Source organism: Capra hircus (genome assembly GCF_001704415.2).
Source record: "Capra hircus breed San Clemente chromosome X unlocalized genomic scaffold, ASM170441v1, whole genome shotgun sequence".
In the NCBI taxonomy this organism is placed as follows: Eukaryota; Metazoa; Chordata; class Mammalia; order Artiodactyla; family Bovidae; genus Capra; species Capra hircus.
This window is the reverse complement of record NW_017189516.1, coordinates 28214727-28227760: the sequence shown is the minus strand read 5'-3', so window position 1 is coordinate 28227760 and position 13034 is coordinate 28214727. Positions and strand designations below refer to the sequence as shown.

At 40.1% G+C, this 13034-nt stretch overlaps 1 protein-coding gene across 1 annotated transcript in view; it reads right to left on the bottom strand.

Annotated features, from left to right (window-relative positions):
• Positions 1–13034, bottom strand: part of LOC102180115 (amine oxidase [flavin-containing] B) — a gene marked incomplete at its 3' end in the record, with an annotated part of 91003 nt that overhangs the window by 34661 nt on the left and 43308 nt on the right. The window contains 1 exon segment of the mRNA XM_018043681.1: positions 11759–11896. Within this exon segment, the coding sequence (XP_017899170.1) occupies positions 11759–11896 (138 nt within the window).

Genomic DNA, 13034 nt, shown 5'->3' with positions numbered 1-13034 from the left:
ATATTCAGTATCTTGTCATAAAGTATAATGGAAAAGAATCCGAAAAAGTAGAGTATTTGTCTAATTACATCTTAAAAGTAAAAATGAAAGGAGCTCTTCATAAAAAGTTTGAGCAGTACTCAAAAATACAATGAAGAAGGCCGCACATTACTTCAAATCGTACTCAGTTCAGTTCAGTTCAGTCGCTCAGTCATGTCCGACTCTTTGGGATCCCATGAATCGCAGCACGCCAGGCCTCCTGGTCCATCACCATCTCCCGGAGTTCACTCAGACTCACGTCCGTCGAGTCCATAGGCCATCCAGCCATCTCATCCTCGGTCGTCCCCTTCTCCTCCTGCCCCCAATCCCTCCCAGCATCAGAGTCTTTTCCAATGAGTCAACTCTTCGCATGAGGTGGCCAAAGTACTGGAGCTTCAGCTTTAGCATCATTCCTTCCAAAGAAATCCCAGGGTTGATCTCCCTACTCCAGGTTAAAAAAAAAAATAGCTATAACATGACATTCCAGACCTCTGTGTATGCGTCTACAACATCAAAAGAAGGATGGATGGATGGTTGGTACGGATGGACAAGTGAACAAACAGATGACTGAGAGAAAGAGGAAGGAAACAGAAAAGTAAGAAATGAAGAGAAGAAGGAGCAAAGAAAGAAATACAAATATATGAGAATCAAATTTTTAATGACATGCATGCATAGTCACTTCAGTCAGAAGAAACACAAACTGAAGGGAACTGAAGAAAGGGTTAAACTTCAAATGCATGTTGCCTAAAACAAGAGAAAGAGCCCTGTAGCATAAAGTCAAAAGATCACAAAGATCATTAAGAGATGTGACTCTTTTTGTTATTAGCTACAAGTATAATTTTGGTATATACTGATTCCATGCTATGATGGAAAATTTCAAGTAACACTCATCTTTCTTATACTTCTTCCTTTCTCACCTTCCTTACATTCTGAGTTTATAGATTCCATAATGTTTTACCATATAAGGGCTTTTAAAAAAAACAAACTATAGTACATTTTGTACTACAATCATAATTCTTCTAATTCTTTATGTTTAAATCTTTATTTAAATGTATTTAATGTTCAGTGCCAATTTCATCCAAGCTGGTCCATTTCAGAGTTCTTTATTTGGAGTCACCATGTGATGATAACTCGAAGTGGAGCACTGCTAGGACAAAATTCTAAATTGTGTACCATTAGCTTAGTGGACCTGGTGCAAGTGCCCAGAAAAGAAATGGCACACGATTGAAAGGTAGAGAAAGCAGTAGCTTAGTCGCATCCAACTCTTCATGACCACATAGGCTGGGGCCCACCAGGCTCCTCTGTACATGGCGTGTGTGGATTCTCCAGGCAGGAATACCGAAGTTGGTAGCCATTCCCTTCTGCCAGTGATATTCCTGACCCAGGGATCAAACTTGGATCTCCTGCATTAATAGGTAGATCCTTTACCGTCTAAGCCACCAGAGAAAGTGGTAAGGCATTGGTAAAACTGTCACCTGGATGAGTGGGAAAGCAAAGCAAATAACGACCTTGAAGCAGCCAAGAGAAACTGTGGGAGCCCTTAGTGATTTTTTACTTTGTAACACGTTTGCTTTCAGCAATGGAGTAATTCTGGGATTGAAAAGCCAGGAATGAATCATTGTTTGCCATCAGCCAGGAATTTTCTTACCATCAATTCTCAAATTTTATGATCTATGGCTGCAGTCTTTTTCTGGTTTAATTGCTCCATGGAAATCTTTTTTCCCCTGCTATATTTTACTTAATCACTGTGCCTTTTTCGATTTCTTTTCATATTAAAAAAATTTTTTTGATTCCACAAATCCCACAATGACTTTACCTAAAACTGTCAAAAACTCAATTATTTAGTCCTGTACCTTGCATAATAGTAACCTATATTAGATCTGTATTACATGTTAGACCATTTGAATAGAGTGGAGAAGCTTAATTAAGGCAACCGATTGGCAAAATAGCCACTATATTGCAGAATGTTCTTGGGACAGAATATTATATATCTATTTTAAATGGTATCTACAAAGAACATCTAAGGACATTAGAAAATATCTGTGAATAATTATAAGTGACAAAAGCAAACCTAAAAATTTTATGTGAAAATACAAAAATAAGAATCCAAGAATGTCAAATGTAAACAAAATATGTTCTCTGTGTGTGTGGGAGGTAGGGGGCAGGGTCCTTAATCTTAAAGTACAAATAACAGACTTCTTTCTATCTCCAATGGCTTTCCACACAGCTCAGTTGGTAAAGAATCTGCCTAAGATGAGGGAGACCTGCGTTCAATCCCTGGATTGGGAAGATCCCCTGGGGAAGGGAAAGGCTACCCACTCCAGTATTCTGGCCTGGAGAATTCCATGGACTATATAGTCCATGGGGTTGCAAAGAGTCGGGCATGACTGAGTGACTTTCATTTTCTACTTCCAAACCGCTTTTCACAGAACGTAATTAAGAAAGTGAGGAGGATACAGGACTTGGGAAGAAGTTAGTGGAATAACTGGAGTCAATCGTAGATAATTTTAAAGAAGGAAAGATCTTCAACTGGGTTTTTCCAAGATGCTAGAGTGTAAGTTTGGCAGGAAAGAAGGAGGACAAAGGAAGGGGCTGGGGCTTAGATGGAAAACAGAATGTCTCCCATACAGAGGACAGCAAGCTCTTTAATGTGTATTCTTGGCATCTCAGTTCATGCTCTAACTGCATTGCTTCCTGCCATATGCAATTAATCTCTTTAGCCTTTACATTCTCATCTGTTAAACAGGGAAAAAACTTCTAGCTATTTGACACTCACATTTGTGAGGTCCAAATAAGATATCATGAGGACTTCCTTAGTGGTCCAGTGGCTAGGACTCCACTATAGTGGGTGTGGGTTCCATCCCTGGGTCAGGGAATTAAGATCCCATATACCAAGCAGTCAAAAATAATAATAATAAACAAAGAGGTCATGTGTGAAAGCACTTGGAAGGTTCTAGATCTCCATGCCAGAGCAACGTTCCCATTGTTATTATATACTAGTTGAATCAGAGGTCAATAGAAAGGCATGGGCTCTGTGAGGGTGTGGCAAGGTAGGCTAACATATTTTAGGCCATTTTCTACTTCCTGCCAATCCCGACAGGCTGCTGAAGCTTTGACCTATTACATGATCACCCTTGTTAGTCACCATCCTTTGATGACCTGGGCCTCTGCCAATGCATCTCCTTTGGACTACTTGGCTTTCCAGGTGGCACAGTTCAGTTCAGTCGATCAGTCGTGTCTGACTCTTTGCGACCCCATGAATCACAGCACGCCAGGCCTCCCTGTCCATCACCATCTCCCGGAGTTCACTCAGACTCACGTCCATCGAGTCCATGATGCCATCCAGCCATCTCATCCTCGGTCGTCCCCTTCTCCTCCTGCCCCCAATCCCTCCCAGCATCAGAGTCTTTTCCAATGAGTCAACTCTTCACATGAGGTGGCCAAAGTACTGGAGTTTCAGCCTTAGCATGAGTCCTTCCAAAGAAATCCCAGGGCTGATCTCCTTCAGAATGGACTGGTTGGATCTCCTTGCAGTCCAAGGGACTCTCAAGAGTCTTTGCCAACACCACAGTTCAAAAGCATCAATTCTTCAGTGCTCAGCCTTCTTCACAGTCCAATTCTCACATCCATACATGACCACAGGAAAAACCATAGCCTTGACTAGACGGACTTTAGTCAGCAAAGTAATGTCTCTGCTTTTGAATATACTATCTAGGTTGGTCATAACTTTTCTGCCAAGGAGTAAGTGTCTTTTCATTTCATGGCTGCAGTCACCATCTGCAGTGATTTTGGAGCCCCCCAAAATAAAGTCTGACACTGTTTCCACTGTTTCCCCATCTATTTCCCATGAAGTGATGGGACCAGATGCCATGATCTTCATTTTCTGAATGTTGAGCTTTAAGCCAACTTTTTCACTCTCCTCTTTCACTTTCATCAAGAGGCTTTTTAGCTCCTCTTCACTTTCTGCCATAAGGGTGGTGTCATCTGCATATCTGAGGTTATTGATATTTCTCCGGGCAATCTTGATTCCAGCTTGTGTTTCTTCCAGTCCAGCGTTTCTCATGATGTACTCTGCATATAAGTGAAATAAGCAGGGTGACAATATACAGCCTTGATGTACTCCTTTTCCTATTTGGAACCAGTCTGTTGTTCCATGTCCAGTTCTATCTGTTGCTTCCTGACCTGCATACAGATTTCTCAAGAGGCAGATTAGGTGGTCTGGTATCCATCTCTTTCAGAATTTTCCACAGTTTATTGTGATCCACACAGTCAAAGGCTTTGGCATAGTCAATAAAGCAGAAATAGATGTTTTTCTGGAACTCTCTTGCTTGTTCCATGATCCAACGGATATTGGCAATTTGATCTCTCGTTCCTCTGCCTTTTCTAAAACCAGCTTGAACATCAGGGAGTTCACGGTTCATGTATTGCTGAAGCCTGGCTTGGAGAATTTTGAACATTACTTTACTAGCATGTGAGAGGAGTGCAACTGTGCAGTAGTTTGAGCATTCTTTGGCATTGCCTTTCTTTGGGATTGGAATGAAAACTGACCTTTTCCAGTCCTGTGGCCACTGCTGAGTTTTCCAAATTTGCTGGCATATTGAGTGCAGCACTTTCAGAGCATCATCTTTCAGGACTTGAAACAGCTCAACTGGCATTCCATCTCCTCCACTAGCTTTGTTCATAGTGATGCTTTCTAAGGCCCACTTGACTTCACATTCCAGGATATCTGGCTCTAGATTAGTGATCACATCATCATGATTATCTGGGTCGTGAAGATCTTTTTTGTACAGTTCTTCTGTGTATTCTTGCCACCTCTTCTTAATATCTTCTGCTTCTCTTAGGTCCATACCATTTCTGTCCTTTATCAAGCGCATCTTTGCATGAAATGTTCCCTTGGTATCTCTAATTGTCTTGAAGAGATCTCCAGTCTTTCCCATTCTGTTCTTTTCCTCTATTTCTTTGCATTGATCGCTGAAGAAGGCTTTCTTATCTCTTCTTGCTATTCTTTGGAACTCTGCATTCAGATGCTTATATCTTTCCTTTTCTCCTTTGCTTTTCACCTCCCTTCTTTTCACAGCTATTTGTAAGGCCTCCCCAGACAGCCATTTTGCTTTTTTGCATTTCTTTTCCATGGGGATGGTCTTGATCCCTGTCTCCTGTACAATGTCACGAACCTCAGTCCATAGTTCATCAGGCACTCTGTCTATCAGATCTAGTCCCTTAAATCTATTTCTCACTTCCATTGTATAATCATAAGGGATTTGATTTAGGTCATACTTGAATGGTCTAGCGGTTTTCCCTATTTTCTTCAATTTAAGTCTGAATTTGGTAATAAGGAGTTCATGATCTGAACCACAGTCAGCTCCCGGTCTTGTTTTTGTTGACTGTATAGAGCTTCTCCATCTTTGGCTGCAAAGAATATAATCAATCTGATTTCGGTGTTGACCATCTGGTGATGTCCATGTGTAGAGTCTTCTGTGTTGTTGGAAGAGGGTGTTTGCTATGACCAGTGCATTTTCTTGGCAAAACTCTATTAGTCTTTGCCTTGCTTAGCCATCATGTTCAACAAAAGAGTCTGAAACGCAGTACTTGGATGCAATCTCAAAAATGACAGAATGATCTCTGTTCGTCTCCAAGGCAAACCATTCAATATCACAGTAATCCAGGTCTACGCCCCAACCAGTAATGCTGAAGAAACTGAAGTTGAACGGTTTTATGAAGACTTACAAGACCTTTTCGAACTAACACCCAAAAAAGATGTCTTTTTCATTATAGGGGACTGGAATGCAAAAGTAGGAAGTCAAGAAACACCTGGAGTAACAGGCAAATTTGGCCTTGGAATGCGGAATGAGGCAGGGCAAAGACTAATAGTTTTGCCAAGAAAATGCACTGGTCAGAGCAAACACCAGGTGGCACAGTGGTAAAGAATACACCTGCCAATGCCCTAGACACAAGAGACTAGGATTTGATCCCTGGGTCAGAAAGATCCCTGGCAACCCACTCTAGCATTCTTGCCTAGAGAATTCCAAGGACAGAGAAGCCTGATGGGCTACAGTCCATGGGGTCACAAAAAGTCAGACACGACTGAGCATGCACGTAGTCAAGTAGTTGGACTACTTGGCCATACTCCATGATGACATGGTACAGCTGCTGTAAACTTTTCCCACAAGATTTTAAGCCACAGGCTTGTTTCCTTTCATGAACTTACCACCATAACTGAATTCTATACATTCTCTACCCTCTACCTTCACTATAATTTAAAACTCTGTATTACCCACAACTCTAACCATTGTTAAATTTATCCAGATGTGTGTGCATGTGTGTTTTTACATAGAGACTATGTTTACAGATTTTGGAGAAGGAAATGGCAACCCACTCCAGTATTCTTGCCTGGAAAATACCATGGACTGAAGAGCCTGGAAGGCTACAGTCCATGGGGTTGCAAAGAGTAGGACACAACTGACCGACTTCACTTTCTTTACTGATTTTATCATATTTTAAATTCTAAAAGGAAACCTTGAAGGCTTAGAATAAATTCCTCTCGTATCCTCCAAATATTCCCCCACATTCAGCCACTGAAAGCATCATCCTCATCAATTACATGTCAAAAATCTGCCTGTCTTTCATAAATGCAAATTAGCACTTTGTTTTCCAGAAGAACTTAACATAAGCTTCAGAATGATCACTAGACAAACAGGTTTTGCCTGCTGAAGAGGAAATTACTATTTTACATATTTAGCAGGGGGGATATTCCCGTGATGATAAGACATACGTGTTTCCAACAAATAAGAAATGAAGTGGAGTGGGGGTGGATACGGAAGAGAAGGTTCAGGAAGCCCATCTCAGAACCAGTGAGCTCTGGGTGGCATGTGTGAAGTTCATGGGAAAATGGCAGCTGTTCCTGGGTGAAATACAAGATTTTGTTCAACCTGTTCTTGGAGTCTTCTGTCATTGTGAGAAAAGCAAGTACACCCTCGACTTTGATCCAGACTTCTCTGGATTAATAATGTTGGAGGGAGAGCCATGCAGAAAGGGAAACTAAGAGTCTGAAGAAGACTGGACACTCCTGGTCTGTTGATTTCTGTAAGATGCTGAGGTCCTACATCTTAGGATAGTTTTCATTCGCCAAATGTGATTCAAATTTGAGTATTTTCTTTTTCAATGTCTCCTCTAATTCTATTGCTGTTCCTCAACATGGAGAGACAGTGATCTCTTCAAAGAAGTTCACCCAACTGGTCTGATCGCTACAGATCTAGTTTCCACTCTACGCCTTTCTGTCCTCTGAGGGTACCGTATTTTCTATTGGCTTTTAGCGTTCTCAACAAATGGAAAAGTTCTTCCAAAAGGTGCCTCCTCCACAAAGTTGTTTAAGCAATAGCAGTTGTAGCAGTGACACGTAGGCAAAGTATTTGAGAAATGGCTCCTCATCCCTTCAAGCATTGATATTGACCACATACAACACAAAAAGGACTTTGACAGAGATCTTGGCTTCTGCTCATTGGGAAGTAGACTAAGACCAGAGCATCTCTTTTTTTTTTTCCTTTTCTTTCTTTCTCAGTTTATCACAAGAGCTGAAGTTTGGAAACACACAACTATCAGTGTGAAGTTGGACTCTTAAGTTTAAGTTATGCTACATCTTTACATTCACCAGACTCCTAACAGTTCAGCCTTTGGGCCTAAAGCAATTGCATGCATACTTTCACTTGACACTAGTTCTAAATTTCAGACTTACAAAACTTCTGAGACAGAGAAACTCTGAATGTCAATAGCCTACATTGTACAAAACTCCTTCAAAGTATGAGCCTGAAAGAAAAAACAACAACAACAACACAATAACCACACATGTGAGCATGCAAAGACACAGACACAGACACAGACACAGACACAGACACACACACACACACACACACACAAGATAAAAGAGGAAGAGGCACAAAGCAAAATGCAGCAACATTCCTTAAGAGGTTTTTATTTCTTGTATTTTTCTCTTTAAGTATGAGTTAGTCTCTAAAAGGGGACATTGTTCACAAGTCACTTCCAAGGCACGTAAACAACTGCCTTCTAAACCATCCTAGCAGAAATCAACATGACTATCTGTGAAACAGATTATAAACTTGAGTAGATGTTTCACAATAATTGTTAAGCATGAAGGACTGCATCACTGATTTGACAAGCGTGGAAAACACTTTCTAAATTATATAGATGTGAGCTTAAGCGATCATTTTCCCACTGATAATTAAATCCTCTTATAGCTTGGTTCCACATTTTTGATTCATGAACAAGGGTTTGGAAAGTCACTTTTTAGCAACGTAAGACAGATCTACTGTAGCACTAAAAATGAGTACCACTCAGTATACAGAAACATTTCTGGAGATCAGAGGCAGAGAGCAAAACGCCCTGTATATCACAACACATCAGGGGTTGATGAATGCATGGGCACAACCCAACTGTCAACAGACCACTTCTTCTAGCACTATAAGGGAACTGGTGATACTGAGGGTCCTTGTTTCTTGGAAAAGACGTCCTTCCTTTGGATAGCTAGCCTATCACGGGCTGCTATAGCCCCTCACCCCTCTTTGTGAGTAGCAGCAGCAACCATCCATTTCACCAGTTTCAATTCCAACCACCACCTTCAAATTCTTTAGCTTAATGTTATTAAGACTGCATGTAAAACTGTGTCTTATATTAACAATCATGTAAGAAATTGAAAAACACAGAGTCCTTGAGCAGGCTGATTTGAATAGCAGGATCTGACAATATGAGAAGTAACACACTTGATACTCTTGACATTCTCAGGTTTTGGGTTGAGAAATAAAATGCAGGTCCACTGAAGAAACAAGGCACAAATATACTAGATATTTGCATGAATCATTGTTTGCATTTGGGAACAGTAGTTGTTGAAATAGGTAATAGGTAATGTCCAAACGGCTAAAGTACTTCCTACCATTACAGAGGAAACAAATTTCTGAACTACATTCTTTGTCATGTAGTAGGAGATCAGATGTCAGAGGTCTGGTTAATAATTCCAGAAATGGATGGAAGCATCTCAGATGCTTTTTACAGATTCAAAAGAAGAAAAACAACATATAAGCAAAGACATGGAGGTGATGGTGGTGGAGAACAAATTTTTAGTTTAGGGAGGACTTTTTTGCTCTAAAGTCTTTATTATTATTTATTATCAAGTAACACTTCACTGGATTTGACTGAAAACTGAAATCTTTGTTTCATAAATTCATTAGTGCTTTAATTGTGTCAGGATGAGAATTAAAGAGTAAATAGATCAAACATATACACATATGCATATGTATACAATATTTTTAAGTGTACTGATATTTCTTATTTCCTCCAGCAGAGGTCAGAAAATAGCAATACAGGAACATGAAAATCTATGTACCAAAAGAATATTTTAGAGTGATTTTCTCTAGATAAGATTATTGAAGGGTTTTTTAAATTGTTTTTCTCTACCCAAGTTTTCTTCTTATATTTTTTACAATAAACCTGCTTTCCTTTTGTAATAATTTGAAAGCAATAGCATTCATTTGAATTTCATGAAGACCAATGTTGGCATATGTATTTATTCTGTATCAAATCAGAGATAGTGCTTAATTATTTTCTTAGCTACATGTGGATTATACAAAATAGCTAAAGAAAGAAGCATATTTGGTCATCACTCTGAGAAATTCAAGTATAACATCCTTGCCACAACTGATGACTATGAGCAATCTCTTTCAAACAAGGAACATAGTGTCGGTGGAAAGATTTCCAGAAAAAACAAAACGTCCTGAACATACCCCTGACTGCCAAGAAACTCTGCCCACACAAAGACAGAAAAATGAATTTAATGTCTAGTCATCATCTCCTTTGTCCAGAGAAATCTAAAAGAGATCCTAGTGTTCTGGAAATTCAGTCTCTGCAAGTCTTAAATGTTAGGACATGAAGACAGAAGAAATCAGTCAAGATGATCTACATATAAAAGCCGGGAACACAATGTACGATGTTTACAAAGAGTTGCTGATGAATGTTCAATAAATCACGCTATCACCATGCTTTATTTTCATTTCTAATTCATGTGTCTCTTTTCCCACTAGACACATATGGAAGCAAGGTGAAAAGGCTCATAAAACAAAATCTGAAGGTCAAACAAAACATTTCTTATAAATGTTACCCACATTATACCAAATCAGATAGATTTTAATTTTCTGTTTCATTAAACAATTCACAACATATAGTCTATTATTTGTCCTTCTTGATATTATCACCCACAAATAATATACACGTCAACACTATTATGTGATTCAAAACTAACTGTTGATAGTTTCTTCTGTCTCCTAAGGGTATAATTTTTTCCAGTGAGGAACTTGTCTCTATATTGCTCAATTCCATTTAAGGAGATAAGTGAGGAAAAGAGGAAAGATTGAAATTAAAAATCTCTGCCAGTCCTTCTGTGGGACTTCAGAGTAGGATCCAGGACAGGTGACTGTTTGTCAGAGAACATCAGTGATATTTTGTACCAAGACAGAGATGCTGGGAAAACAAGCATCAGGGAGGTGTGAGAAGGGTCTAAAGGGAGAAATATGGTGGGAGACTGGAATCCACAGAGAAATGTGGCCAGTGAGAAATGACCAAGGGCACCCGGTTTGAAGAGCTACCTAGAATTACAATGTCCAATATTAAGTTCTAAGTTGTTTGTTTCTGTGATTGAACCCCTCACCCCCACTGTTCAAAACTTCAGTCCAGTCTACTGCACACAAATGCTCGGGGTAGTCCAAAGAAAGTCAAGACAAAGAGGTGAATTCTAATCCAGGTTGACATAGAGCAAAGGAAAGAAGAGAGTCACAGGCCACGAATGTGAATGAGCATATGTATCATGGAAGCAAGAACCGTGGATCACAAATGATCATGAGAATGTGAGACCCAGTAAACTCATAGAAATTTGAGGGAGATCAATGGAGCTTTCCCACAGAAGATGAAATTTGGGACTTGACCTATTTTTATGCAAATCTCCAAAAGAGAGTGAGTTTAGCCTCTATATAGGACATAATAACCAAATTTCAAAATAATTACATTAGACATGTTGCAAATACTCTATCACATGATGTCTAAGATAGTATTTGTAAAACTGTACACAAGTTTTTGTATCACATGAAAGAGCCCTAATTATTCTAATAGAGGTATTTAATAAATCACAAATGTTTTTTCTCTACTGGTTTTGTTCAACATGTTACCAAATGGTTAATACCACTTCATCAATAACCTTTCCAAATAGGTTTAGAATTAGCCTTTGATAACAGTAAAATAAACTCTTAGAATGGTTGAAATATACTTATAAAATACATATGCATCATTCAAGGATGAAGGAGACTGTCTGAGGGGACGATCTGGAATTTGTACTAATATATGGAAATACCAAGGAGAAGGCAATGGCACCCCACTTCAGTACTCTTGCCTGGAAAAACCCCATGGACGGAGGAGCCTCGTAGGCTGCAGTCCATGGGGTCACTACGAGTTGGACACGACTAAGCGACTTCACTTTCACTTTTCACTTTCATGCACTGGCGAAGGAAATGTCAACCCACTCCAGTGTTCTTGCCTGGAGAATCCCAGGGACGGGGGGGAGCCTGGTGGGCTGCCACCTATGGCATTGCACAGAGTCGGACACCACTGAAGTGACTTGGCAGGAGCAGCATGGAAATACCGATAGAAAAATCTCCAAATCCTTCAAAGGTTGGTCCAAACTTACCTTTGTATGGTGAATCAGACGCTCTACTTCATTCACTTTGTAGGTTTCCAATCCTAGTTCCTTGGATAATCTTAAGATATGATTCTGAGTTGGCCCAACATAAGCTCCTCCAAGGTCCACATATTTAACTTTTTGGTTCTGTTTCCCATGGAAAGAAATAAAAATAAATATTTGTGAAAATGTTTTTCTTAAGATAAAAAAGATACCCCTAAAAAAAAAAAAGCAGATTGGCATTTCACAGGTTCTAGGCACACTCTTGAGAAATCTGTATGCAGGTCAGGAAGCAACAGTTAGAACTTGACAACAAACTGGTTCCAAACAGGAAAAGGAGTACTTCAAAGCTGTATATTGTCACCCTGCTTATTTAATTTCTATGCAGAGTACATCATGAGAAACGCTGGACTGGAAGGAACACAAGCTGGAATCAAGATTGCTGGGAGAAATATCAATAACCTCAGATATGCAGATGACACCACCCTTATGGCAGGAAGTGAAGAGGAACTAAAAAGCCTCTTGATGAAAGTGAAAGAAGAGAGCGAAAAAGTTGGCTTAAAGCTCAACATTCAGAAAATGAAGATCATGGCATCTGGTCCCATCACTTTATGGGAAATAGATGGGGAAACAGTGGAAACAGTGTCAGACTTTATTTTTTTGGGCTCCAAAATCACTGCAGATGGTGATTGCAGCCATGAAATTAAAAGACGCTTACTCCTTGGAAGAAAAGTTATGACCAACCTAGATAGTATACTCAAAAGCAGAGACATTACTTTGCCGACTAAGGTCCATCTAGTCAAGGCTATGGTTTTTCCTGTGGTCATGTATGGATGTGAGGGTTGGACTGTGAAGAAGGCTGAGCACCGAAGAATTGATGCTTTTGAACTGTGGTGTTGGAGGAGACTCTTGAGAGTCCCTTGGACTGCAAGGAGATCCAACCAGTCCATTCTGAAGGAGATCAGCCCTGGGATTTCTTTGGAAGGAATGATGCTGAAGCTGAAACTCCAGTACTTTGGCCACCTCATGCAAAGAGTTGACTCATTGGAAAAGACTCTGATGCTGGGAGGGATTGGGGGCAGGAGGAGAAGGGGACGACAGAGGATGAGATGGCTGGATGGCATCACTGACTCAATGGACGTGAATCTGAGTGAACTCTGGGAGTTGGTGATGGACAGGGAGGCCTGGCGTGCTGCAATTCATGGGGTCGCAAAGAGTCGGACACGACTGAGTGACTGACCTGAACTGAGACATACCTTGAGGAGTATCTATAGAAAGCTGGACT